Source organism: Squalius cephalus (genome assembly GCF_949319135.1).
Source record: "Squalius cephalus genome assembly, chromosome: 13".
Lineage (NCBI taxonomy): Eukaryota > Metazoa > Chordata > Actinopteri > Cypriniformes > Leuciscidae > Squalius > Squalius cephalus.
In genome coordinates, this window is record NC_137134.1 from 17,878,224 (window position 1) to 17,901,549 (window position 23,326).

The window sequence follows — 23,326 nt, forward strand, 5'->3', positions numbered from 1 at the left end:
CTCTGACCCATTGCATGCCCATATAAACCCGGGTAACTCAGTGTCCTTGAGTTTTAATAGCCTGCCTGAGTGTGAGATATCAGGTGATTGGCATTACGGTTCAGCGAGGCCAGAGGCAATTTAAGTCTCAAGGCATGAGAAAATCCCTTCCAAGGCATCTATGCGGAATTGACTGCATTTGATCCTCACCTTCCTATCTTACAATGGTCTCATGTGTGCGGTGGGCATAGACCTATTCAGTGTTTACATGATAGCACTCTCTTGTTGAGGGAAAGAACAGCCACAGGCTGACTCGAGAGAATGTAGCTCTTTGTCAAAGAGGTCAAGCTGGTTATTGACCTCTTTCTCTGGTGTTCGAAATACTTGGCACAACCATGTGTAACAGGTACAGACACTGGCACTGAGCTCTGCCCAACCCTGGTATGAAGGATGAAGAAGTTTGTGGACTTCTGTAGTTTCTGGGTCAATTAACCCAACAACATTCCTGTCAACCAATCATTTGACTTAAGTTTAGGGTTAGAATTATGCTTGGGACTTTGTTGCTGAGAACTTATATAGTTACGAGGATTGTAACAGAACCTATAAAATGAACAACCAACTTGGCAAAAATCACAATTATCAACAGCGTTATCCAAATAGACCCAAGAACCATACAATGAAAACGTTTCCTGACAAGATAAATATGCTTTGCTCAACCATTGAAGAATCTTTTGAGGTATATAGACCACAATCTTCTAATATAGCCTTGGGAAAGTGAACTGAAGTTTGTTCTAAAGAGTAGAATAAATTGGGTCTAATGTAAAGATCAGTACAACATAGCAGCATTGAGGCTGATAATGGAGTGAAGTGAACTACTTCTTAATTATACTAATAGTGGGAATGCAATGACATGACATAACCAACTTTAAATGCCTGAAATGTATGAAACATAACTATGACCTGTTTTGAAAGAACCACTTGGGAGTTGACAAAAATGTCACATGGTAACCTTAGTTTCTATCAAAACAGCAGTTACTGTTACAACAAATCTCAGTTACACTTTATTTTAAGGTGTCAAGTGTTACAGTGTAATTCTATATTTAAGTACCAAGTAATATTAATTAACAACATGTCTTTACTATAGGTTTATGGTAGGATTAGGGTTTGGTTGAGGGTTAGTTGCATGTAATTATGCATAATGTACTGTTATTACTATGGCAAGTACATATAACATTATGTAACAAGGACACTAAAATAAAAAGTTACCCAAAACTGTAGTATCTAGGTAAGTACAAGAAAGCTTCCTTGAAGAGGATCCCATATTAGTTTACCACTATGTAAGTGACTATGGTATTTTGGTAACAACTATGGTGACCATGAACATTTTTGTAACGGATTACTTGTAATTTGTTAGTAACGTCCACACACATAAACAGCTGTGCTGCTGAGTTTATTTGTTGTTGTTGCACAAACATTTCCACATGCGCGCGACAATCCGAATCATACTGGTGAGTTATCACCTGACTGAAGTCTTATCAAAACATACATGCTTGAAATGAAAAAGCGGTTTATATCATCCATCAAATAGCGCTACAAATATACTTACTGTCTTTCTTGTGAATGAACTCCACTCATAAAACACATGAACACAGTCCACAGAGTCCAGGAATTGTGGTGCACATGCAACACTCTCATTTTGTCCCTCGTTTTGTTTTGTAATGAGTCCACAATACGTATATTCCACAAATATAGAACTATTATTTCGAGTGCAAACTGTATCCACGAGGGGAAAGCACGAGCCTCCGGTGGAGCGCGTGCTGCGTTTTTATCCCAATTCCCAGTGTTGTGTCCGTGCAACTGATTTTTGAACTCCTCTCCACGCGTAAAGACAATCCCTCTTGGCGTGCCTTATTTATCCGCCTTAGTTCCGATTGCTCATATTTCAGCATTAAAACTTATCTCCATCCACCCCACCCCTTGTGTAGCACGGTATTTAGTGCACATCAGATCCATTGAGCTGAGCTCCACAGCCTAATGTAACAGGGCAGGCTGCTTTTGCCCCTTTGAACTCTCCAGGCTTTTGTCTCATTCAGTGGTGTGTCAGAACAAGTCTAACAAACAGAGCCCCTCTGAGCTAGTAGAGACAAGACTGCACTGTCCCTCAACGCCGATTGGAAACTTTACAGGTCCGATTGAATGAGACTGAAAGGATCCCAACGTTTTAGTCGTGTGCTGTTTAAATTATTTAATGCATGTGATAAATTTAATTATAAAATTAAATATCTTAAATATCTATTTATTTACATTAAAAAGTCTGTAGTTAAAATGTAAAACTTTAACCTGACGTGAATTCGTTTTGATATGGAAGCACAATAATGGTGGGAAAATATCTAGGACATTGGGGCCCCCTAGTGGCGCTTTACTAGACATTTAAAATTAGCTTTTGTGTTGATATACCGTTTTATGTATTTTTTAGGCCCAATGAATCGATTAAAAACGGTATTCAATTTCCTATTTTAGAACATAAAAATCTATTAAATGGATTTAGCATGGAGAATAAATATATAGGCTATTGTGCATAATTTTTTTTACATTTAAATATACGCATTTATAGTTATTTTTATAAAAAATTTAAAGGGATATAGTTAACCCAAAAATTAAAAAATCTGTTATCCCTTTTCCTTCTTCTGTTGAACATAAAAGACGATATTTTGAAGAATATGGACAACCAAACAGTTGACACCCATCGACTTCCATAGTAGGCTATAGGGAAAAATTTCAAGTTAATGGCTGCCGTCAACTGTTTGGTTACAAACATTCTTCAAAATATCTTCTTTTATGTTCCACATAACAAAGAAATTCATACAGGTTTGGAACAACTTGAGGGTGAGTGAATGATGACAGAATTAGTACATTGTGCTAAAAGTCACAAACCAAATGGGTTACAACACAATCATGTAAAAAATAAAAATAAATAGGAGTATACATATAACAAGTCAAAATAAACCACATATCAAAATAATCTTTTTTCAGTTTTGTGGCCCAGTACGCAAGCATCGTGGTGACGTCACGTGATGACGTTGTCGTCCGCGAACCTAAACAGGAAGTGATGCTACAGCGTGACTAGACGAGACGATACACATGTTGCGCGAGACAGTAGATTAGATACATCAGCCAAGCAACGAAAACTCTCAAAGCACAGTTTCAGCATTATGGTAAGTTATTGAATATTCAGCCTGTATCATATAATCAGATTCAGGAATATGAAATGACCAGAACTAATGACCATACACAGTCGTGAAATTGCTAACGCTAGTCTATACAGAAACAAATATGTTCAGAAGTTTAATATATTTAAATAAAGTAACGAATATTACATGTACATAAATTAATATTAAAGTTTATATTAACAAATTAAAACTAAAACATATATAAATACCTTCTAATTATATCACTGAGTATTACCATGTTTTGAAGTTTTACCATGGTAATATGGTATACACACACGCACGCACACACACACACATATACACATACATACACACACACACACACACACACACACATAAATATGTATATATATATATATATATATATATATATATATATATATATATGTATACACACAGAATTGTCTGAAACTGCTGTCCCACAACCAAAAAAAAAAACAAAAAAACACATTTAAAAAGCATTTAAGTATTCAATCTGAGATGTTAACTAAGATCCTTCTGTTATCTATATATAAAATATCAGTAAGCTTAATATATATAATAAAATCATAATTTATTGGGTACTTTCATTTGGGAGGTGGCTGACCTGAATCATAACCCCATCATAATTATAATCATAATTATATATTTATATATATATATATATATATATATATATATATATATATATATATATATATACTGTATATATATATACTGTATATATATATATATATATATATATATATTTTTTTTTTTTTTAAATATATATTTTCTTTGTAAATCATGAAACTTTATGTAAAAAAAAAAAACGTATGCCGCATTTTTACATCACTTCTGATACAGTGTATGTTTTAGTCCACTGGCTGAGACTTTAGTTTTTTTAATATTCCTGTGTTTTAATATTCCTAGCTACATAGTGAGTAGATAGGGCCCTCCATTTTGAGGTAAATGTGTTAAAAAGTCTGAAAATCTGTGTGTAACTTTAAGGAATGTCACTACCAAACACCTTTTTCTGCAATTAATCACATTTTTTTGTGTTATTCCATAAAATTTTGTTTTTGTGCAACTGTTCAGAACTGTGTTAGCCAACCATGTGCTGATTAGCATCTTTGAGCTCAAAAGTATCTAAAATTGTCACTACCGAAACAGTCACGACCGAAACGTGGTAAAGTTTCGGATGTGACAATTGTTTTGGTAGTGACAAAGGGGAACACATTAAGAAAATGTGTTCTAGAAAAAAGAAAAAAATTATGTACACTTATGTAAAATCATTAGTATTTTAGTATTTTTTATTATGCAAATCATTAGTGACTATAATGTGATGTGGTCGCGACCAAAACATTACTGTCACTACCGAAACATGGGATGTTTTATCAAAAGAAAGTATTGAATTGTCAACTAAGATATTAATATAGTGTTTGGTTCGATGTATATCTAAACAAACGAATCCTTAACTTAGAAATCAGTATGATAAACTTTGACTTTTACAAAGAAAGATTGGATTCAAAATACAACAAATCTCATATATTGCACTTAAAATATTGTTAAAATTGTAATTGTTGTTGATTAAGCTGTGAAAACTTTTTTAATAAAATAGCAAAAAAATTTATTTACAAAGTAGATGTAAATAAAATCTTAATAGGTCTATATAAGCCTTCTTATTACATTATTTACTATTGTTTCGGTAGTGACAGATTTGGGGAGAGGAAAAATATTCCAAAACTTTCTTAAAATGAATGAATACAATATGAGAATTAACTGCACAATTACTAGAAATGTGTACCTTGGATATTATACAATTTGCATACATACAATTTTGTGGAAAAATAATTTTGTTCAAGATGTTTTCAACTATGAACAATTCTGTAGAATGGCCCATATATATACAGGTGCTGGTCATAAAATTAGAATATAATCAAAAAGTTGATTTATTTCAAGAATTCAACTTAACAGGTGAAACTAATTTATTATATAGACTCATTACATGCAAAGTGAGATATTTCAAGCCTTTATTTGTTATAATTTTGATGATTATGGCTTACAGCTTATGAAACCCACGAATCCCAGAAAATTAGAATATTACATGAAATCACACAGTTATTACACAGTGATATCATGGTCATTGAACCAGGTTTTGGTTCTTTTGTCAGTGTGGGCCGGTGCAAATCCTGCTGGAAAATGAAGGAAGCATGAAGTGCTCTGAAAATGTCCTGGTCGACGTCTGCATTGACTCTGGATTTAATAAAGCACAGTGGACCGAAGTCCTCTTTTCTGATGAGAGCAAATTTTGCATCTCATTTGGAAACCAAGGTCCCAGAGTCTGGAGGAAGAATGGAGAGGCACACAATCCAAGATGCTTGAAGTCCAGTGTGAAGTTTCCACAGTCTGTGTTGGTTTGGGGAGCCATGTCATCGGCTGGTGTTGGTCCACTGTGCTGTCCACTCAACGCAGCCGTCTACCAGGACATTTCCAGAGCACTTCATGCTTCCTTCAGCAGACAAGCTTTATGGAGATGCTTCCTTCATTTTCCAGCAGGATTTGCACCTGCCCACACTGCCAAAATAACCAAAACCTGGTTCAATGACCATGGTATCACTGTGTAATAACTCTGTGATTTCATGTAATATTCTAATTTTCTGGGATTTTGATTTTGTGGGTTTCATAAGCTGTAAGCCATAATCATCAAAATTATAACAAATAAAGGCTTGAAATATATCACTTTGCATGTAATGAGTCTATATAATATATTAGTCTCACCTGTTAAGTTGAATTCCTGAAATAAATCAACTTTTTGATGATATTCTAATTTTATGACCAGCACCTGTATATATATATATATATACATATCATAAGGGATTCATATTCTTCTTCTACCTAAAGTCTTTTTGATGTTTGTGAGTTGTGTCTTCTGTTCTAACTTTGTTATATATCTTTAATTTTTTAAAGGCACCTGCAGATTTAAAAAATTTGGTCAGAAGATTTTATGTTCTTCAAGCTGAGCGTGTGGAGGCATACAAGCTATTTGAGGAGTCAGTCTATCTATCTATCTATCTATCTATCTATCTATCTATCTATCTATCTATCTATCTATCTATCTATCTATCTCTCTATCTATCTTATCTATCTATCTATCTATCTATCTATCTATCTATCTGTCTATATATCTATCTATCTATCTATCTATCTTATCTATCTATCTATCTATCTATCTATCTATCTATCTATCTATCTGTCTCTATATATGTGTCTTTCTATCAGTCAGTCTGTCTGTCTGTCTATCAGGGGTATTTTGAGGTAATACAGTTGTTGTTCTCAGGGGTCATGAGGCGTATTTAAGGACGGGGCCCCACTATGACTTCGAGCACTACAAACAGCTGGTACATGAGATAACCAAAGCATTCTGTGGCATTTCCAAAGAAGTTCTGAAGATTAAAGAGCAACTGCACCAAGACTTCGACCGGCCAGACCTTTCAGAGCACATTGAGAAGCTGCAGATTAAAGAGAAAGAAAAGCTAGAGCTGGTGGGCACTTTGCACAACACTTTGTTTTTTAAAAATGTTTGGCTAATACCACATATAAACGTGCACTACTTGATACCCAGTTTTCAACAATACATAAATCATTTTAATTTCCTTTTAATTCCATATTTGTGTAACTTTTGGTTGACGGATAAAATAATGAGTGAGCATAGACATTAAACAATATAGCTGGAAATGAATTCATAACTTTGGAAATGGAAAGTTGAGTGCATTGCATCATGGGATACAGCATTTCAGTCAGTGTATTGATCTTTTATGCATAAGAAGCCATTCTAAGATGTGCACTGTCAAGCATATTTACTAAGGATAAAACATTTTAGTCCTGCACAACTTCTGCGTCAGCCAATTAGCATGTACTGAAATGATTCTGCTCCTCTAAATTTATTGCATGAAATTAAAATAGTATTGAACCAAATGTATCTGTTCTGTAAGTGTTTACTATTCCTAATGTTTATCTATATTAATGTCTTTTCAGACAGCTAAGTTACAGTTGGCCAAGCAGAATGCCCAAGATCACCCAGAAGATGAGGATTGCCAGGAGAAAGTCCATGAGATCAAACAGGAGTAAGTGCAACGTTTCTTACACACCTGCTAATGTCTAATAAATTGAAAGAAATTACTGGCAACCAGTGTTGGGTGTAGTGCATTACTAAGTAATTCATTACTGTCAGGCTTCTGGGTGGATGAAGTAGGAGACGAACACGAAGATGATGAAGTCCAAGGTTTTAATTCTCAATATTAAACAAATACAAACAAAAGGGAGCGTGCGCTCAGAACAAGGATAACCTAACATTAAACAAACCTAACATAAGCATTGACCGACAAGTGAAGACTGAAACACTCAGGGCTTAAATACAGGGGAGAACAGATCAGGGAAACAAGACACAGCTGACAAGACTAACGAGGAAACAGGTGTGACAAATGAACTAAATGACAGTTACCATGGAAATCAAGAAATGGCGGGAAATAGAACAAAGACAGACATGTGATCAGTGACAAAAACACACTCAAACAGAACAGAACTGTGACATAATTCCCCCCTCCCGGTAGGCGCGTCCTCGCGCCGTAGACAGACCAACAAATAGGGTGGGAGGGTGGGCGCCCTGGAGGCTGACAAGGGCGTGGCTTGGCAGGACAGGGAGCCTCCAGGGCGGAGCTGGCAGTTCAGGTGACCAGGGCGAAGACAGCCTTTCAGGCGGCCATGGCGGAGAAGACCCCTTGGGTGGCCATGGCGGTGCGGACCCTTCGGGCGGCCATGGCAGAGACGACCCCTCGGGCGGCCATGGCGGTGCGGACCCTTCGGGTGGCCATGGCGGAGACGACCCTTCGGGTGGCCATGGCGGAGACGATCCTTCGGGTGGCCATGGCGGAGACGACCCCTCGGGTGGCCATGGCGGAGACGACCCTTCGGGTGGCCATGGCGGTGAGGACCCTTCGGGCGGCCGTGGTCCCTCGAGTGGCCAGGATGGAGGCCTTTGGCCCCCCCCAAAAAAATACTTGGGGAAAGTCCCGGGTACCAGAGAAGGATGGTTATAAACGGTCTCTGACCGGGCTGATGGGGACCGTGAAGAGTGCTCGGTGCTGGGCAGATCCAGCGATGAGGGCTCTGTGCTGGGCAAATCCAGCGACGAGGGCTCTGTGCTGGGCAGATCCAGCGACGAGGGCTCTGTGCTGGGCAGATCCAGCGACGAGGGCTCGGTGCTGGGCAGATCCAGCGACGAGGGCTCGGTGCTGGGCAGATCCAGCGACGAGGGCTCGGTGCTGGGCAGATCCAGCGACGAGGGCTCGGTGCTGGGCAGATCCAGCGACGAGGGCTCGGTGCTGGGCAGATCCAGCGACGAGGGCTCGGTGCTGGGCAGATCCAGCGACGAAGAAGGCTCTGAGCTGGGCAGGACCAGCGGCGAAGAAGGCTCTGAGCTGGGCAGGACCAGCGGCGAAGAGGGCTCTGAGCTAGGCGAAACCAGTGGCGAAGAGGGCTCTGAGCTGGGCAGGACCAGCGGCGAAGAAGGCTCTGAGCTGGGCGGAACCAGCGGCGAAGAGGGCTCTGAACTGGGCGGAACCAGCGGCGAAGAGGGCTCTGAACTGGACGGAACCAGCGGTGAAGAGGGCTCTGAACTGGGCGGAACCAGCGGCGAAGAGGGCTCTGAGCTGGGCAGGACCAGCGGCGAAGAAGGCTCTGAGCTGGGCAGGACCAGCGGCGAAGAAGGCTCTGAGCTGGGCAGGACCAGCGGCGAAGAAGGCTCTGAGCTGGGCAGGACCAGCGGCGAAGAAGGCTCTGAGCTGGGCAGGACCAGCGGCGAAGAAGGCTCTGAGCTGGGCAGGACCAGCGGCGAAGAAGGCTCTGAGCTGGGCGGAACTAGCGGCGAAGAGGGCTCTGAACTGGGCGGAACCAGCGGCGAAGAGGGCTCTGAACTGGGCGGAACCAGCGGCGAAGAGGGCTCTGAACTGGACGGAACCAGCGGTGAAGGGTCTCTGCTGGACGGAACCAGCTGTGAAGAAGGCTCTATGCTGGACGGGACCAGCGGTGAAGGCTTTGAGCTGGACGGAACCAGCGGCGAAGAAATCTTTGAGCTGGACGGGACCAGCGGCGAAGAGGGTTCTGAGCTGGACGGGACCAGCGGCGAAGAAATCTTTGAGCTGGACGGGACCAGCGGCGAAGAGGGTTCTGAGCTGGACGGGACCAGCGGCGAAGAGGGCTCTGAGCTGGATGGGACCAGCGGCGAAGAGGGCTCTGAGCTGGACGGGACCAGCGGCGAAGGGAGCTTCAAGGTCGGCGGAATAAAAGAAAACAAAAGCTCTGCGGGCATGACGCTGTCTGTCACAGGCGCAGCGGGCATAACGCTCACAGTCTCAGGGGCGGCGGGCATGACGCATACTGCCTTGGCTTCGGCAGATCTGGCGTGAAGTGCAGGCTCGGCTGGACTGGCGTGAAGTGCTGGGTTGGGTGACATTCCTGACCGGGGCGCAACACTCTCCAGACACCGGATCACAGTCTCTTTCCAGGATAGTCCAGTGGTGTCTGGGAGGTTGAGGGGACGATGGAAAGTGGCCCCGATCAGGAATAGTGTGCTGAGGGTTTCGTCCTCCAACGAGCTTGTGAGGGCGAGCTGAAAAAACTTCCGGGAGAAATCCAGGATGTCGTGGTTCTCCTGGGCCACAAGGATGAAATTGAGGTGTTCATCCATTTTGTTTTTTGGTCGGTCAATCTGTCAGGCTTCTGGGTGGATGAAGTAGGAGACGAACACGAAGATGATGAAGTCCAAGGTTTTAATTCTCAATATTAAACAAATACAAACAAAAGGGAGCGTGCGCTCAGAACAAGGATAACCTAACATTAAACAAACCTAACATAAGCATTGACCGACAAGTGAAGACTGAAACACTCAGGGCTTAAATACAGGGGAGAACAGATCAGGGAAACAAGACACAGCTGACAAGACTAACGAGGAAACAGGTGTGACAAATGAACTAAATGACAGTTACCATGGAAATCAAGAAATGGCGGGAAATAGAACAAAGACAGACATGTGATCAGTGACAAAAACACACTCAAACAGAACAGAACTGTGACAATTACAGTAATTTAATTACTTTTAACTTGAAAAATAAAGTAAGGGATTACTCTTAGTTTTTTTTGTCATTTAATTAGTTACTTCTCATGTAACTGTATTAAATACTTTCAATTCTATTTAAAACAATATAATTTTTTTTTTAAATGTATGTTTTAATGAAACCATATCAGTTTTATATTATTTATTTAGAACGAATTAAAAGAGCAGTTTCATGTCTATCCTTGTAATGTTCAACTGGTCGAGGTTGGTAAGGAACTTATAAAGTAACAAGTAATCTGATACTTTTTAGAGAGTGTAATTAGTACATTAATCTAATTACACTGTTGAAGATGTAATCTTCTATTAATTAATAATTACTTACCCGACACTGCTGGAAACGCAACTGTATTTTTTCTTCATATTTTTAAAATGCATTTTTAATATTAATTTGCAATTTATTTATATTTCAATTAATTAAATAGTGCTGTCAAATTGATTAATCACGATTAATCGCATCTAACATAAAAGTTTGTTTGTGTGTGTGTGTGTGTGTGTGTGTGTGTGTGTGTATATATATATATATATATATATATATATATATATATATATATATATAATTTTTTTTTTTTTTCATACACACAGACCCACATATTATATATATATATATATATATATATATACATACACACACACCTACATATTATATATTTACAAACTTGTTACATGCGATTAATCGCGATTCAATTTGACAGCACTAAATATAATTATTTTAAGTTATAATACTTCTATATTTAAAATAATATTACAATATCCATATCTTTCTATATATCTGTTGTTATATATTGAATATCAGTGACAAAAAGCTAATTAATTAATAAAAAGGTAATAAGATTGATTACTGAAATTTAATACAATTAATGCAATAAATAAAATGTCACCACTGTATCAATACTAGAATGTTTCATCCTGGTTTTGATGTATTTTGTATATCAAGTTAATGATAAAAACCTATTATTGTTGTAAACATCCAAATAAAAATACTCTGTTTCTGTTTCGCTCCATCTCTGTCAGTACGATAAAGAATACGGCCGCTTTGAGTGAGATTCTGCAAGACTTCAAGTATGACTCGGAGGAGCCGGAGTGAGATGTAGTCAGTCTCAGGAGACAGAGATGGATTCAGATCCTCTATGAACTTTCCCTTCTAATGAAGAGTCATCTAAGGTATCAATCGCTGTCTTGGATGCTTTAAAGATAGACTGCATTGCTGGCTTTGCGAATCATATATTTATTAAATAGAGTTTGACATCTTTTATTTTATTTTGTTTATGTTCGAAATAGCTTGACATTTTGTTTGTTCAAACCGACACAAAGCTCATTAAGAGCGTAAAACTGTTCATGATCATATGCATAATAATAGTGTGGTACAAAATATATGAACATTCCTTAAATATTTTTAAGACATTTATACAGACAAAACTATTTTTTACATAATGATACAGTATTTACATGAAACTGCATTACAATTTCCACTTACATGATCTAAACTTGTAATGTGTTTACCAATTAAAGGGACAGTACACTGAAATGAAATTAAAAGTTTGTCATTATTCATTCACCCTCATGTCTTTCCTGTCAAACCTGTATGCCTTTATTCCTTATGTGAAGATGTTCAAGTCTCTAGAACGATTCATTCAGATCTCATGAACTAGATTTAAGGTGGATGTAATGTTTTTCAGTGAATAACGACTTCAATTTGATCTGTTCGTCTCACAAAACTATCATGCGACTCCAGAAGCCTTGGATTATAAAGCACAAGTCAGATTTATGATATTTTTATAGGGCCTTTTTAATCTTCGAGCTTGGCAGAACCAGTCCTCATGAACTTTTTTTGGTAACACTTTACAATAAGGTTTCATTTGGGGACTTTCACACTGGAGGAGCGTTTTCATAGTTCCTATAACTATTGGCGAAAGAACCCAGTTTTTGGTGTGTTCGCACCACAGGAACGATTTTAGTGATAGGAACGAGACTAAATTAGCTCCTACTTCAGAGTAGGATCTAACCCAGCACAAGAGGAACTATCAGTGACGTAAGTGTACGCTGATTGGCCGAACGCATGCCATACGAAACACTGACGTCCGCCATTTTTAAAAAGCCGTGTAAACACACAATTTATATATACTTATGAACTAACTCCATTAACATGGAAAACAGCAATTGATTGACTGGCACCGAAGTCCAGGCATTTTACAATCGATCACGGCATCCTCCATCCTCCCGTTGTTTAATGCTACGTTTAAATGACGGTCGGCTTACGTCACTGCAGAGTTCCTGTCGACGGTGCGAATGCAACCAGGAAAATGACCCTAAGATTTAGTTCTCGAGGGACTCCCCTGGTGGCTAGTTCCTTTAACTAGTACAACCTGGTGTGAAAGCCCCTTTTAACTAACTACGTTAGTTATCATGAACTAACAATGAACAATAGTTAACAGCAATTCGGCAGCATTTATTAATCTTAATGTTAATCTCAACATTTACTATTAAGATCAAAAATTGTATCTGTTAACATTAGTTAATGCACAGAACATAAATTTATTAACTAACAAACAAAGGTTCATAAATTCTGTGAGAATATAATACTCATTGTTAGTTCATGTTAAAGCACGAACAAGCTCGTTACAAGCTCGTTGTAAAGTGTGACCACTTTTTTAGTAAACTTTCCCTTTAAGAGAGAAATATTTAAATTATCTCTTTTTTTTGCTTACAAATTCTCTCTCTTAGCAAACACGATAAACTTTGTATATAAAATTATCTGATCTGTCAGGGTTTTTTTTTTTTTTCATTTTCAATCTACATCAGTTGATTGTCTTAAAAAAGTGAACTTCAACTGAACTTGAAAAAATAAACTTCATGCGTAGTAATTGAAAAAATTAAGTTATGTGTTACTTAATGTGTTAAAATTAAGTTGACAAGTCCACTTAATTTTTTCAGTTACGCATGGTTTATTTTTTCAAGTTCAGTTGAAGTTAAGTTGAAGTTCACTTTTTTAAGACAAGTCCACTGATTGAAAATGATTCAAGGCATTCATTTTAATCCTCACTTTTCTTTTAGTTAAGTCAACTGTTCATTTTTTACAGTGTAGTTGTAAAAGGTCCTTTTTTGAATGACAGGTCAATAGTGAAATGAGAATGAGAGTCTCTCATTATCAACATTTTATGCTCTCTTTCGTCATTTTGAGTCTTTCTTTATGCTTTAATGCCCTTATAAATAACATGTCTGAGACAAAAGCACTTCCTTTGACGTATTTGACGGGGACTATAGCAGGAGGCAAGCAGTAGATCATGTCGCCAAACTACAGTCTCCTTGCGGATTCCTTCAGAGAGTCTTGGCTCATCCAGATGAAACGTCCCAAGCACTGGAGAGTGATAAAAACCTTGTCGTCGCAGGCCCCCGCAAACTCTCCCAAGCCTTCTTTAGAGTTTCACTATGATTTACCGCTTTGTAGTACCTGAAAGGCAAGACAATGGCATTTACAAGTGAATGTGATGAGTTGATATATGGGGACAGAGAAGCGTAATTGGTACCAGCCATTCTTGTGGCAGTTACATCGTGTTCTTCAAAGGACAGTGTGACTAATGAAGCGGCCTAAGTTTCCCAACAGTCGTCAGTGCCAGAGCTACAGTAACCACTGAGTCGGTTCAGAGAGCGTGCAGCGGATGTCGGATAGCGTTCGAGTACGCCACACAAGACTTTTCGTGCTCGGTTGGATCGCAGCTGAAGCTTTGCTGCACAGTCTAACCTAAAAGGAATTTATTAGCATTCCGGCTGATTGCTTTGACTGGCTGTTCCCGTCTGTTGTGGTAACCGTCTGAAGATTATATGATGCTCCGCCATTAGCAAACGCAATCAAATGCGAGTCTATTGATCAAAAGCGTAAACAGATATTTTGGTTCTCTTTTGTGTGGGTCACATAAAACCACTAAATGTGGCTGTATTTCATGTGTGCCAAGAGTGATGATTTGCCGTCTTGATATGCGTCGCAAAACGGGGGTACGCTTTGTCCTTACTGACCTGGTCGTGTGTTTTCTGGGCTTTCTGCAGCCAGACGCGCCATTGGTCGTAGAGTTTGATGCTGACGTCCGTACAGCCGTAAGAGTGTTTGCGCATCCAGCCGAAAAACTGCTTGAGCTCCTTTCGTAGCGTTGAGTTGTGCTCGCTGGGCTTCAAATCGCACGAGCCACCATGTGACCTTTCTGCTGGGCAAATGGAAATGACATTAAAGTGAGATTAAAATATTGAGTTTTTAGTAAGATGTTACAAAAAATCATAACTGTAAATGTTCAACTGCAAATTCAAACTGGTATATATTGGACTGGGCAATTATAAAAATGTTCGCTATTTTTTCAACATTTTGACAGTATTCATTTTGGGATGCATGATATATATCGATTATCAAAAAGAATATAATATATATAATATTTCATACTTTTCATTATAATGTTGTGATTCCTAAATACAATTGTAGAATTTAAAATGATTAATTTTAGTTTTTAGTGTTTTATTTTTAATTTAGACAAAATTGTATAGAATTTTAACATTATTTTTATGGCCAATAAATGACCAAAATAATTATCAGCTTATCAGTAAAAGTCTTAATTTTTATATTGGTGAATCCCTAATCTTGATATATTTATAAATCATTTCTTTTTTTTTTCTCCTGTTTTTAAAATTTATATTGCACCATTATAGCATTACATAGTAAAAAAAAAAAAAAATCAATGTTTACCTACATACATTTTTATTTCAACATATTATATGTAATACATTAAAAATGAAAAAAAAGTTTTTATTATTATTTATATACTATTATAATATTTATTAGTATTTTTTGGTAGTAATTTCTAACTTTTGTTTTGCATCTAATTTTTTATTCCAGCTTTATTTTAATTAATTAAAATCATTTAATATTAATACATTTAATTAATATCAATTACAACACTGGTTTGGAATTGATTCATTATTAATGATTCATGAATTCATGAAAATGAATCAGACTTAGCAACTCTTTAAAACAAAAACTGTTTTGTCTATAATGCTTTTATAAAAGGAAAGGAAGGATTGTGAAAGTAGTCTAATGACACACTCTTTTTATAGGAAACTTAAAGGTGATATCTAAGACATTTGAAATTCCACAAAATTCCTCCCGAATATATTGTGAATATTCAGTATATCACCCAGCTCTACGTAGCACCCATTTTATTGCATTAAAGGTATAATGGAGGATTTTTTACTTCCGGGTGGATCACCTATACTATTGGTCCTCCTAATTGTCAATCATTCTGGTGAATCAATCAAACTCATTCAAAAAGTGGAGAGGGAGGGTCTTATCTAAAATTCGGAAAGATCCTCCACTATACCTTTAAGGTGTACATATTTTATATGTGAACCATTTGTAAAACATTTTTTAAATTCAACCCCAGCTGACGACAGTTGCTTAAATCCTGTCGATTGTACAGTGTGGCCCTGAGCGATGTGTACATTCCCATGAATAATAGACTATTTACCATCTCTCTGCAAATGAGCATTAAACAGAATGCAGGAAGAGGAGCTCAGACTTGCCATAACTCATATTGCTTGGCATAAAACAGAGGTTAATAACATCCTCTCTTTAATGCAAGACATGTAACATAATTTCTTATGAACCGAGTCTGTTTCCACTAAGTTTCAGGTCGACCGCCCCTTTAATCTGAACATGCTCTAAGACTTTTTTAATTTATCAATCTGAGACAAGCTCAAAGAATTCATCAATTGTCCCCTAAAGCGCTTTGACATTTTACTGAAGTCTTTTGAATCTGCTTATGAGAGATCCCTATCAAGTAGCTTGATGTTTTTTTCAGCGTTTACATATGGTTTGAATCTAATTAGCGCATGATGCAGAAGCCTAATGTGAAGTAAAGGGACGTTGCATTGCTGCTATGAATTTTGCTGTAACTCACCAATGCCAGGTGTTGAAGCAGCGGTCGAGTGGCTCCAGTCGCTCCAGATACCTGCCTTCTTCGAGCCATAGATGCCCACTGGGTTGCAGCGTACTTGGACAAAATACACAGTACCGGCTCTGAGACCCGCTAACTGACATGACGTTTGGTTCCCAGCATCATCTATCACCTGAGGGGAAGTAAAATTAAGTATGCACACTAGACATTATATTGGGGATGATTTGGGTAAAGCTGTTCCCCCACAAATGTAAATTCCGTCATAAGTTTTTCACATTTATGTCGTTCCACACCTGTATAACTTTCTTGTGCAAAGCTACCATAATAGTGGTCCATATGACTAGCTTCTGAAGGTTTCTGTGAAATTAGATTGAAAACGGATTGAAATTACAGTCGTAATTTACTGATAAATTTCCTTTCCAGTGAGCTGTTAACTGCTGGATCATTGAGTCAGTGAGTTGAACCTGAGAACCAGATCAATCAGATTAGTGAGCGAGTCCATTCAATCAAACAAAGCTATCTTGTTACTACTGAAGACTATATAATGCATGAGTCATATGGACTACCCTTATGAGTCAGTACATCATTTAGGGGTTAGGAAAAGTGGCCAGGAGATTCCTCAAATAATTTTTTTTGTTTCACAGAACAAAGAAACCTCTGGAATCACATGAGGCTGATTTAGGGTACATTTACATGACAATGTGTGTTTTTTGAGTACAGACGACAAATGTCAAAATGATCCTAATTCACACAGATCACCAAAAACGACTAAAATTGCTGTATTATTCATGCCAGGCCAGTTGTTGGCGATGTCAAATGCATAAAAGTTGGATGTTTTTAGTTGAAAAAAGTGTTGTGTAAAGGGACCCTAAATAATAACAGAATATTCATTTTGGGGTGAACTATACTTTAAAATCAGGGGTGTCCTATCCTGCTCCTGGAGGGCCACTTTCCTGTAGAGTTTAGCTCCAACACACCTGCTTGGAAGTTTCTAGTGATCCTAAAGGTGCGTTCCCGCCATGTCGTAATTACCGTAATGATTCTGAACTGTTAAAAGGCTTCAAGTGCTTGTAGAACTTCGTAATTTTCTGAGAGCTACGACAAAAAAAAAAAAGCTTCCTGAACACTGCAGATTTAAGGTGTGTTCGACTTGTTGGCTGTGCAGATCGATTGATGTGCAATATCAAAGTACCACTAGAGCGATTCGAGCGATTTATTTACAGTAATTACGACATGGCATGAATGCAGCAGAAAGACCTTGATTACCTGGTTCAGGTGTGTTTAATTAGGACTGGAGTCAAAGGCTGCATCCAAAATTGCACACTCTTGAGTTGGTACTTACTTTGAACAAGTACTTACTTTGCAAGTGCTAAAAAAGTATGTTCTATATGTGTGTAGTACGAATCTTGTCATCTGTCATGTGACCTACCAGTGTCAATTGTTTCACTGCCATTCACAAATCCTCTCCCGTGGCCTCAGAATCCCGCTGGAAGTAGTAGATCATCCGAGTACTTTTTGCCTACTCTTTTATGAGTTCTGTGAATTTGGACACATTTCTTTGATCACATAATTTTTTCACCTACTATATAGAAGGGAAGTACATGATTTCAGATGCTGGAAGGTTTAGCAGGATTGGACAACACTGCTTTAAATTTAGTTTTCTGTTGGATTAACCCAGGACTGTCCAATCCTGCTCCACACTCTTAAAAATAAAGGTTCTTTATTGGCATCAATGCTTCCATGAAGAACCTTTAACATCCATTGGATCTTTGCACAAAATATTCTATATAGTGCAAAAAGCTTCTTTAAGGCCTGTTCACACCGGGACGAATTTCGCGCGCGATATTCGCCGACGTTTAACGCCTCGTGACTAAACAAAGGGCGCCAATGTGAGTGTGCACACCGACGCGAAAAACGGCATGCGTAAAAGCGTCATTTTTTTAAAAACACCTCGGGTTCGTTTTTTTTGGTTTGACGTGCCGCGTCAAAAACTATCCGACCAATGAGATTGGCGCTTTTGTTCACGTGTCACGTGTTCAAGCTTCTGAAGTTACAGTAAAACACAACTTGGGGGCGCTCAAACACAAAACGGTCTTGCCGAGCACACATACGTAACGGCGAAGAAGATATACACCAAGTAGCGTCTACACTGCCGAGAAGAAATAAGACGAGGAAGATGCAAGGCAAGATGAATGTAGAGCTGCTGGTCTCGTTGGTGTCCGAACATAAAGAACTATATGACAAACGTGACAGCGACTACAAAAATCTTGATAAAAGAGAACTGTTATGGAGTGGTTTCTGTTTTATATTAAGCGCCATCTAATGTCAGGGAATGAATTTGCATGTTCACTCGGCTCATCGTCAGCGAAAATCGCTTGTGTGTGAACACAAAAAACGCGTTGAAAAACGTTGGCGAATAACGCGCGCCAATATTCGTCCCGGTGTGTAGGGTCCTTTAGATTATTAAAATGTTCTTCACAGTCAAACTTGGTGGCCCTAACGGATCTCTAGTCGGAGCAAAGACGGTCCAAAAACGGACCTTCGGGCTGTTGTCGAGGAGGGGGCAAAAGGGTGCCGAGTGGGAGGTTCTTTTAAGAACTGTTCACTGAAATATTCAAATACTTGCCTAATGCCTATAACCTTCTAGTAACCCTGAAGACCTTGAGTTGCTTGTTCAGGTCTGTTTGAAATAGGGTTGGAGCAAAACTCTGCAGGACCTCGAGGGCCAGCGTTGAGAACCCATGTTCTATGGCATCGCTATGAATACTTGAAACCATTATTTTCAATAGTGCAGAGTTTAGCTTCAACCCCAATTAAACACCCCTTGGATTACCAGAAACTTCCAGGCAGGTGTGTTGGGGCATGTTGGAGCTAAACTCAGCAGGACGTTGGCAGTCCAGGAGCAGGATTGGAGACCGTTGGACAAAACCCTTCCAGCCATACCTTCCATTCGTCGCTCTCCTCCATACGGTATCGTATCTGATACTTGGCCTGAAACAGGTAGTCTTTCAGGGCAGGAGGACTGCCCCAACATACACTTAACTGATCTTCCAGCTCTCCAACGCGGCTCACAAGGACATCAGGAGGCGGATCTGTAGTTACTGAACAGAAATGTTTTCCATTATCTAACACTGTGAAAATTTTGCTTCAGAACTGTTGATTAAACCTAACAAAAGATGGTAACCATCAAACTATTCATTAAACTATTACAAGCAGCTAGTTTTTAACTCTTGGAAGGGAAAGATCCCTTCAAAGAGTTGAAAAATATGTAGCTGCTTGTAATTGAATCTCCCAATAAACCTTGATCGCTGCTCATTAGCTAGATGATATTTTGCCGCTGCAAATGTAATCTCCCATTTCCATTGATGTGTGCCATTGGACGTGCTCCACTGATACGTTTTTTAATCAAGCTCGCCTTTAGGGCAAAGCCAATCATGGAGAATTCCAGAGCTTATTGTTTCAGAAGATGAGGAAATGAGGGCTTGAAGATGGTGTAGTAATACTATATCTTTGCTTTTCTCTGCAAAAAGTGCTGATTGATGGAAGTAATTTAATTGTGATTAATTCGATTAATTCATTGGTATGTCAAAAAAGTAATTTGTCAAATAATATGTCAAATAATACATGTTAACCTATTGCCAACAGACTTTCAGCTGCCCATTGACCTTCAAACTTCTATTTTCACAAGATGCCTTTTGGAAATTTTTCAGCTGTTGGAAAGTGTTTTTATAGTCTGTAAAAATCTATTCTCTCAGACGAGTGTGCGCACCATATGCGAGACGTTCATATGGTTTTGTGCATCTATGTGTGAGTTGGGAAACGTAATCCCAAGTGACCTTGATCCCAACATCTATTTTTCCATCAAACAAGCATATTTTAGTCCTACTTACCTACATCTAAAATGTCTAAGGTGACCACATCAGAAGTGGCAGAACCAAGCTGATTGGACGCATCCACCCAGACTTCATATGGTGTAAAAATGGCAAGGTCGCGTGGAACGTAGCACATATACGGCTGTCCCGTGTAGTCCTCGCAGTCTTTCTCTTTACCGTACCATCTAGATGGACGTTAAAATGGAAAAGTTGCATGCTGAAAAGGGATTCTTGCAAAAAAACAAATGTGGAAAAGTAAGAAGTTTTTTGGTGTCAGAATCTCACTTTAGTTTGTACTTGAGGACGTATTTGGTATTGATGAATGTTTCTCCTTGACTCCCTGGACTCCATCTGCAGCTGAGATCTTTGGTGTTTCGTGACCAGCATGTCAGGTTGACGGGTTTCTCAGGGGGTGCTGTACATCAAATTAAAACGGAAAAAAGAGGACGGCATGAAAATTCAAAAACACATACCAAAAAACACCAAAACTTGTTCACACACTCACAGCCAACATAAATACACGATCCGGCCAACACTTCTCCGTTGCTTCGGTGGCAGACCAGGTTGTCTCCTGACTGCTGCAAGGAGCCATTGAGTTGATGAAGTGTGACACTTGATTCGGTTGGGCTCAGGACTCTGTAAGTGTTTCTGGCCAAGCGTCTCCCATTCAGCGTCCAGTACAAGGACCTAGCTGTTATTTCCAGCTCGGCACTAACAGTGCACACTGCAGTCAAGCTCGAGCCGATGCGAAGCACTGGATCCTGGGGGGATATGACAGCCAAGTCTGGGGGTCAGAATAAGAGGAGACTTCATGATTCCAGCAATTTTACAACTGGATTTATGACCGGCAGTTGGAAAGGTTGCACAAGGTCATTTTTCAGCATCTTAAGTGGTTTTCCATCTTGTAAATATTCGTCTTGTGTGTCCACAGAGCTCATATTTATTCATGTTAAAGATACATGTTCATAGGGAACAATGGCTGGGTTTGAAAAGCTACTACTTCTGGCCTTCAGGGAGAACAAGTGTTGATGTGGATCATTTCTGCTCCTGGTGGGAGGCGGACAAGCTCTTTAACGTGCCATTGGACTCTAAGGAACATTGAAGAGTTAGGAAACAAGACTGAATTGTTAATCTAAAATTATAGTACTTACTGGACACTTTTTTCTCCTTGAGCATTGTTTGAAAATACTGACCAATGAAACTAGTGATTGAACAACTATATTCACATTTATATTCAATTTAGTACACAGTTTCTAACGCTTTTGTTTGGTCAAAACAGAATGTAGATGATTATTTTTGTTGCATAGCATCATGTCTTCTAGAAGGATGCGTAAATTACTGAATTTGTTTTAAAAAACAAATGAGGCAACTGTTTTATAAAAGCAATATTGCACTCAAGAAGAGCTGTTTTGAACTGTAAAAAAAATTATTTTCATGATTTGTTATCACAACTTTTTATCTTGTGTCAAATCAACTTAGATAATTAATGTGGTTCAGATAACATTATTTTGAGAATCTATTTAACCAATCTCCTTCATTGTATTAACTTTTTTTATTATTCATTTAACAAAAAATTAAGGCAAGCAGGTAACTTACTTTTTTTAAGTTAAACCAACAATATTTTTTATTTTCAATATGTTATTCTAACATAAATCTATTTTTGTTATCTTATAGCGTCTCTTTGCACGATTTTACCTTGGTAACTACCGTTTCTTCCAAATGCAAATTAAACGATTATTGGGTCGCCTTCAAACAGTATGAAAAGCTTTAAGAACATTTCAGTATTTCTTTGATGAAAGTGGATAATTGCCATCGTTAATTCCTTAACTATAGTATTTTAGCCAAAACTAAGGAGAATATGACCACTAATTTGACATTCTAGATGAAAATGAAAACATAAACGCCTCCAAAAATAACCTTTAAATGAAGATGAAGTTTGTAGACTTCTTCTCAAATGGCTTTAATTCAAAATAAACTTTAAATAGCCCACATCTGAAATTGTACTTACGTGCTGTGAGTGCATATGGAAGAAGCGCAACAAAAAACAACATAATGACTGAAATTGTCATTTGTCTGTCGCGCGCGCTCTCAACTCGATTCTTGTCATGCTGATGGGAGCGCGCGTACCAATAATCCATTCTCCTTCACTTAAACTGCAGGAAAATAAAAGCCTTAATCACCAGAAAGCTTCGTGAAAATCATTGCTGGTTCTGAAAAGCACCATTATGCGGAGAGGACGCTCAGATTCACATTCACTCTCAATTTTAGAGAAGAATCAATATAGTGAACGCCTCAAAAGCTGAAAAAGTTGATTCTTCGGAAGCTCCTCCCAAGTATTACCACACAAACACAAGTCATTATTAGTAGGACATCTGCAGCCAGTGTTTTCTTTACTCTTTTGAATGCTAAGTTGGCCACAACAGAAAATAATGAAATAAACCCTTTCCAAAAGTGTCGGCTATTCCTCACATATTCATTATTTACACAAAAACAAGGCCATATTTTTTTTGTCTATTATGGGCTGTTTTTTTTTTACAGTGCAAATCCACACCCATGCTGCTTCAATATGAATTGTGTAATTGCTGAATAGTTTGGAAATGAACAAATAGGCTATAATTTAGAGATTATTCATTCATTTATCATAACAATAAATCTATTTTAATTTTTTAATATGTATAGACTTTAGAGCTTTTTAACTCATGCATATTTTCTGAATTATGTTTATTGGATATATTATTGAAAAGTTAGGGTATGTGTTTATTCCTGGTCACAGTTGTAACTGATGGGAAACAACAAACACTAAAAAATAAGTTATGACAAAACATGTTTTAATAAGTTAAGAAATGTTCAACTTTTTTATAAACTCATTTTTTAAGTCAGTTTAATGTAATTTAAGTTTAAATGACTTAAATATCAAGTTGATTGTACTTAAAAATTCAAGGCAGCAACTTTTTTATAGTGAATATTGCATAGCTCAAGTCAAATAGCATACACAACTTTTTTTTATCAGGCAATTATAATTAAAAGTTAAAATTTAATATTTTGTCATTTATATATATATATATATATATATATATATATATGTGTGTGTGTGTGTGTGTGTGTGTGTGTGTGTGTGTGTGTGTGTGTGTGTTATTAATACTAAAAATAATCTAAAATACAATTTTAAGGAGTTAAATC

At 38.1% G+C, this 23,326-nt stretch overlaps 3 protein-coding genes across 7 annotated transcripts in view; 1 reads left to right on the plus strand and 2 right to left on the minus strand.

The window, feature by feature from the left end:
- Positions 1-2,101, minus strand: part of cpamd8 (C3 and PZP like alpha-2-macroglobulin domain containing 8) — a 36,550-nt gene extending 34,449 nt beyond the window's left edge. For 2 of the 3 annotated variants that reach the window (XM_079890246.1, XM_079890244.1), the window contains exon 1: positions 1,586-2,101. In XM_079890246.1, coding sequence (XP_079746372.1) covers positions 1,586-1,674 — 89 coding nt within the window. In that variant the 5' untranslated portion in view covers positions 1,675-2,101. The remainder of the gene's footprint in view (positions 1-1,585) is intronic. The other variant, XM_079890245.1, reaches the window with a different exon arrangement.
- A 956-nt stretch (positions 2,102-3,057) lies between these two features.
- On the plus strand, positions 3,058-17,376 carry rex1bd (required for excision 1-B domain containing). Of its 2 annotated transcripts, XR_013823393.1 has the most exons (6): positions 3,068-3,194; positions 6,138-6,220; positions 6,508-6,712; positions 7,206-7,294; positions 11,353-11,502; positions 16,287-17,376. XR_013823393.1 is itself a non-coding variant. In XM_079891564.1 (5 exons), the coding sequence occupies exons 1-5, from the start codon at positions 3,192-3,194 to the stop codon at positions 11,423-11,425; spliced, it is 453 nt and encodes a 150-aa protein (XP_079747690.1). In that variant the 5' UTR covers positions 3,058-3,191; the 3' UTR covers positions 11,426-13,670. The 2 variants fall into 2 exon arrangements, 1 of the variants encoding a protein (XP_079747690.1); XM_079891564.1 differs by lacking the exon at positions 16,287-17,376 and having other exon boundaries at positions 3,058-3,194; positions 11,353-13,670.
- On the minus strand, positions 13,650-22,545 carry crlf1b (cytokine receptor-like factor 1b). Of its 2 annotated transcripts, none has more exons than XM_079891562.1 (8): positions 22,155-22,545; positions 20,652-20,930; positions 20,432-20,561; positions 20,165-20,331; positions 19,218-19,375; positions 16,278-16,446; positions 14,353-14,537; positions 13,650-13,789 (listed from the first exon to the last, which is right to left on the minus strand). In XM_079891562.1, the coding sequence occupies exons 1-8, from the start codon at positions 22,282-22,284 to the stop codon at positions 13,766-13,768; spliced, it is 1,242 nt and encodes a 413-aa protein (XP_079747688.1). In that variant the 5' UTR covers positions 22,285-22,545; the 3' UTR covers positions 13,650-13,765. The 2 variants fall into 2 exon arrangements, with proteins under 2 accessions (XP_079747688.1, XP_079747689.1); XM_079891563.1 differs by having other exon boundaries at positions 14,353-14,534; positions 22,155-22,540.
- Positions 22,546-23,326: the final 781 nt, after the last annotated feature.

Bases quoted from the DNA above. Each gene is read 5' to 3' on its own strand.
- rex1bd (XM_079891564.1), top strand. The intron at 6,713-7,205 runs GTGGGCACTTTG...ATGTCTTTTCAG, and splicing joins AGAAAGAAAAGCTAGAGCTG to ACAGCTAAGTTACAGTTGGC. The intron at 7,295-11,352 runs GTAAGTGCAACG...CATCTCTGTCAG, and splicing joins GTCCATGAGATCAAACAGGA to TACGATAAAGAATACGGCCG.
- crlf1b (XM_079891562.1), bottom strand. From the start codon at position 22,284: ATGGATTATTGGTACGCGCGCTCCCATCAGCATGACAAGAATCGAGTT. The intron at 19,376-20,164 runs GTAAGTAGGACT...ATTTCTGTTCAG, and splicing joins CTTAGACATTTTAGATGTAG to TAACTACAGATCCGCCTCCT. The intron at 13,790-14,352 runs GTCAGTAAGGAC...CTTGCCTTTCAG, and splicing joins CCCAGAAAACACACGACCAG to GTACTACAAAGCGGTAAATC.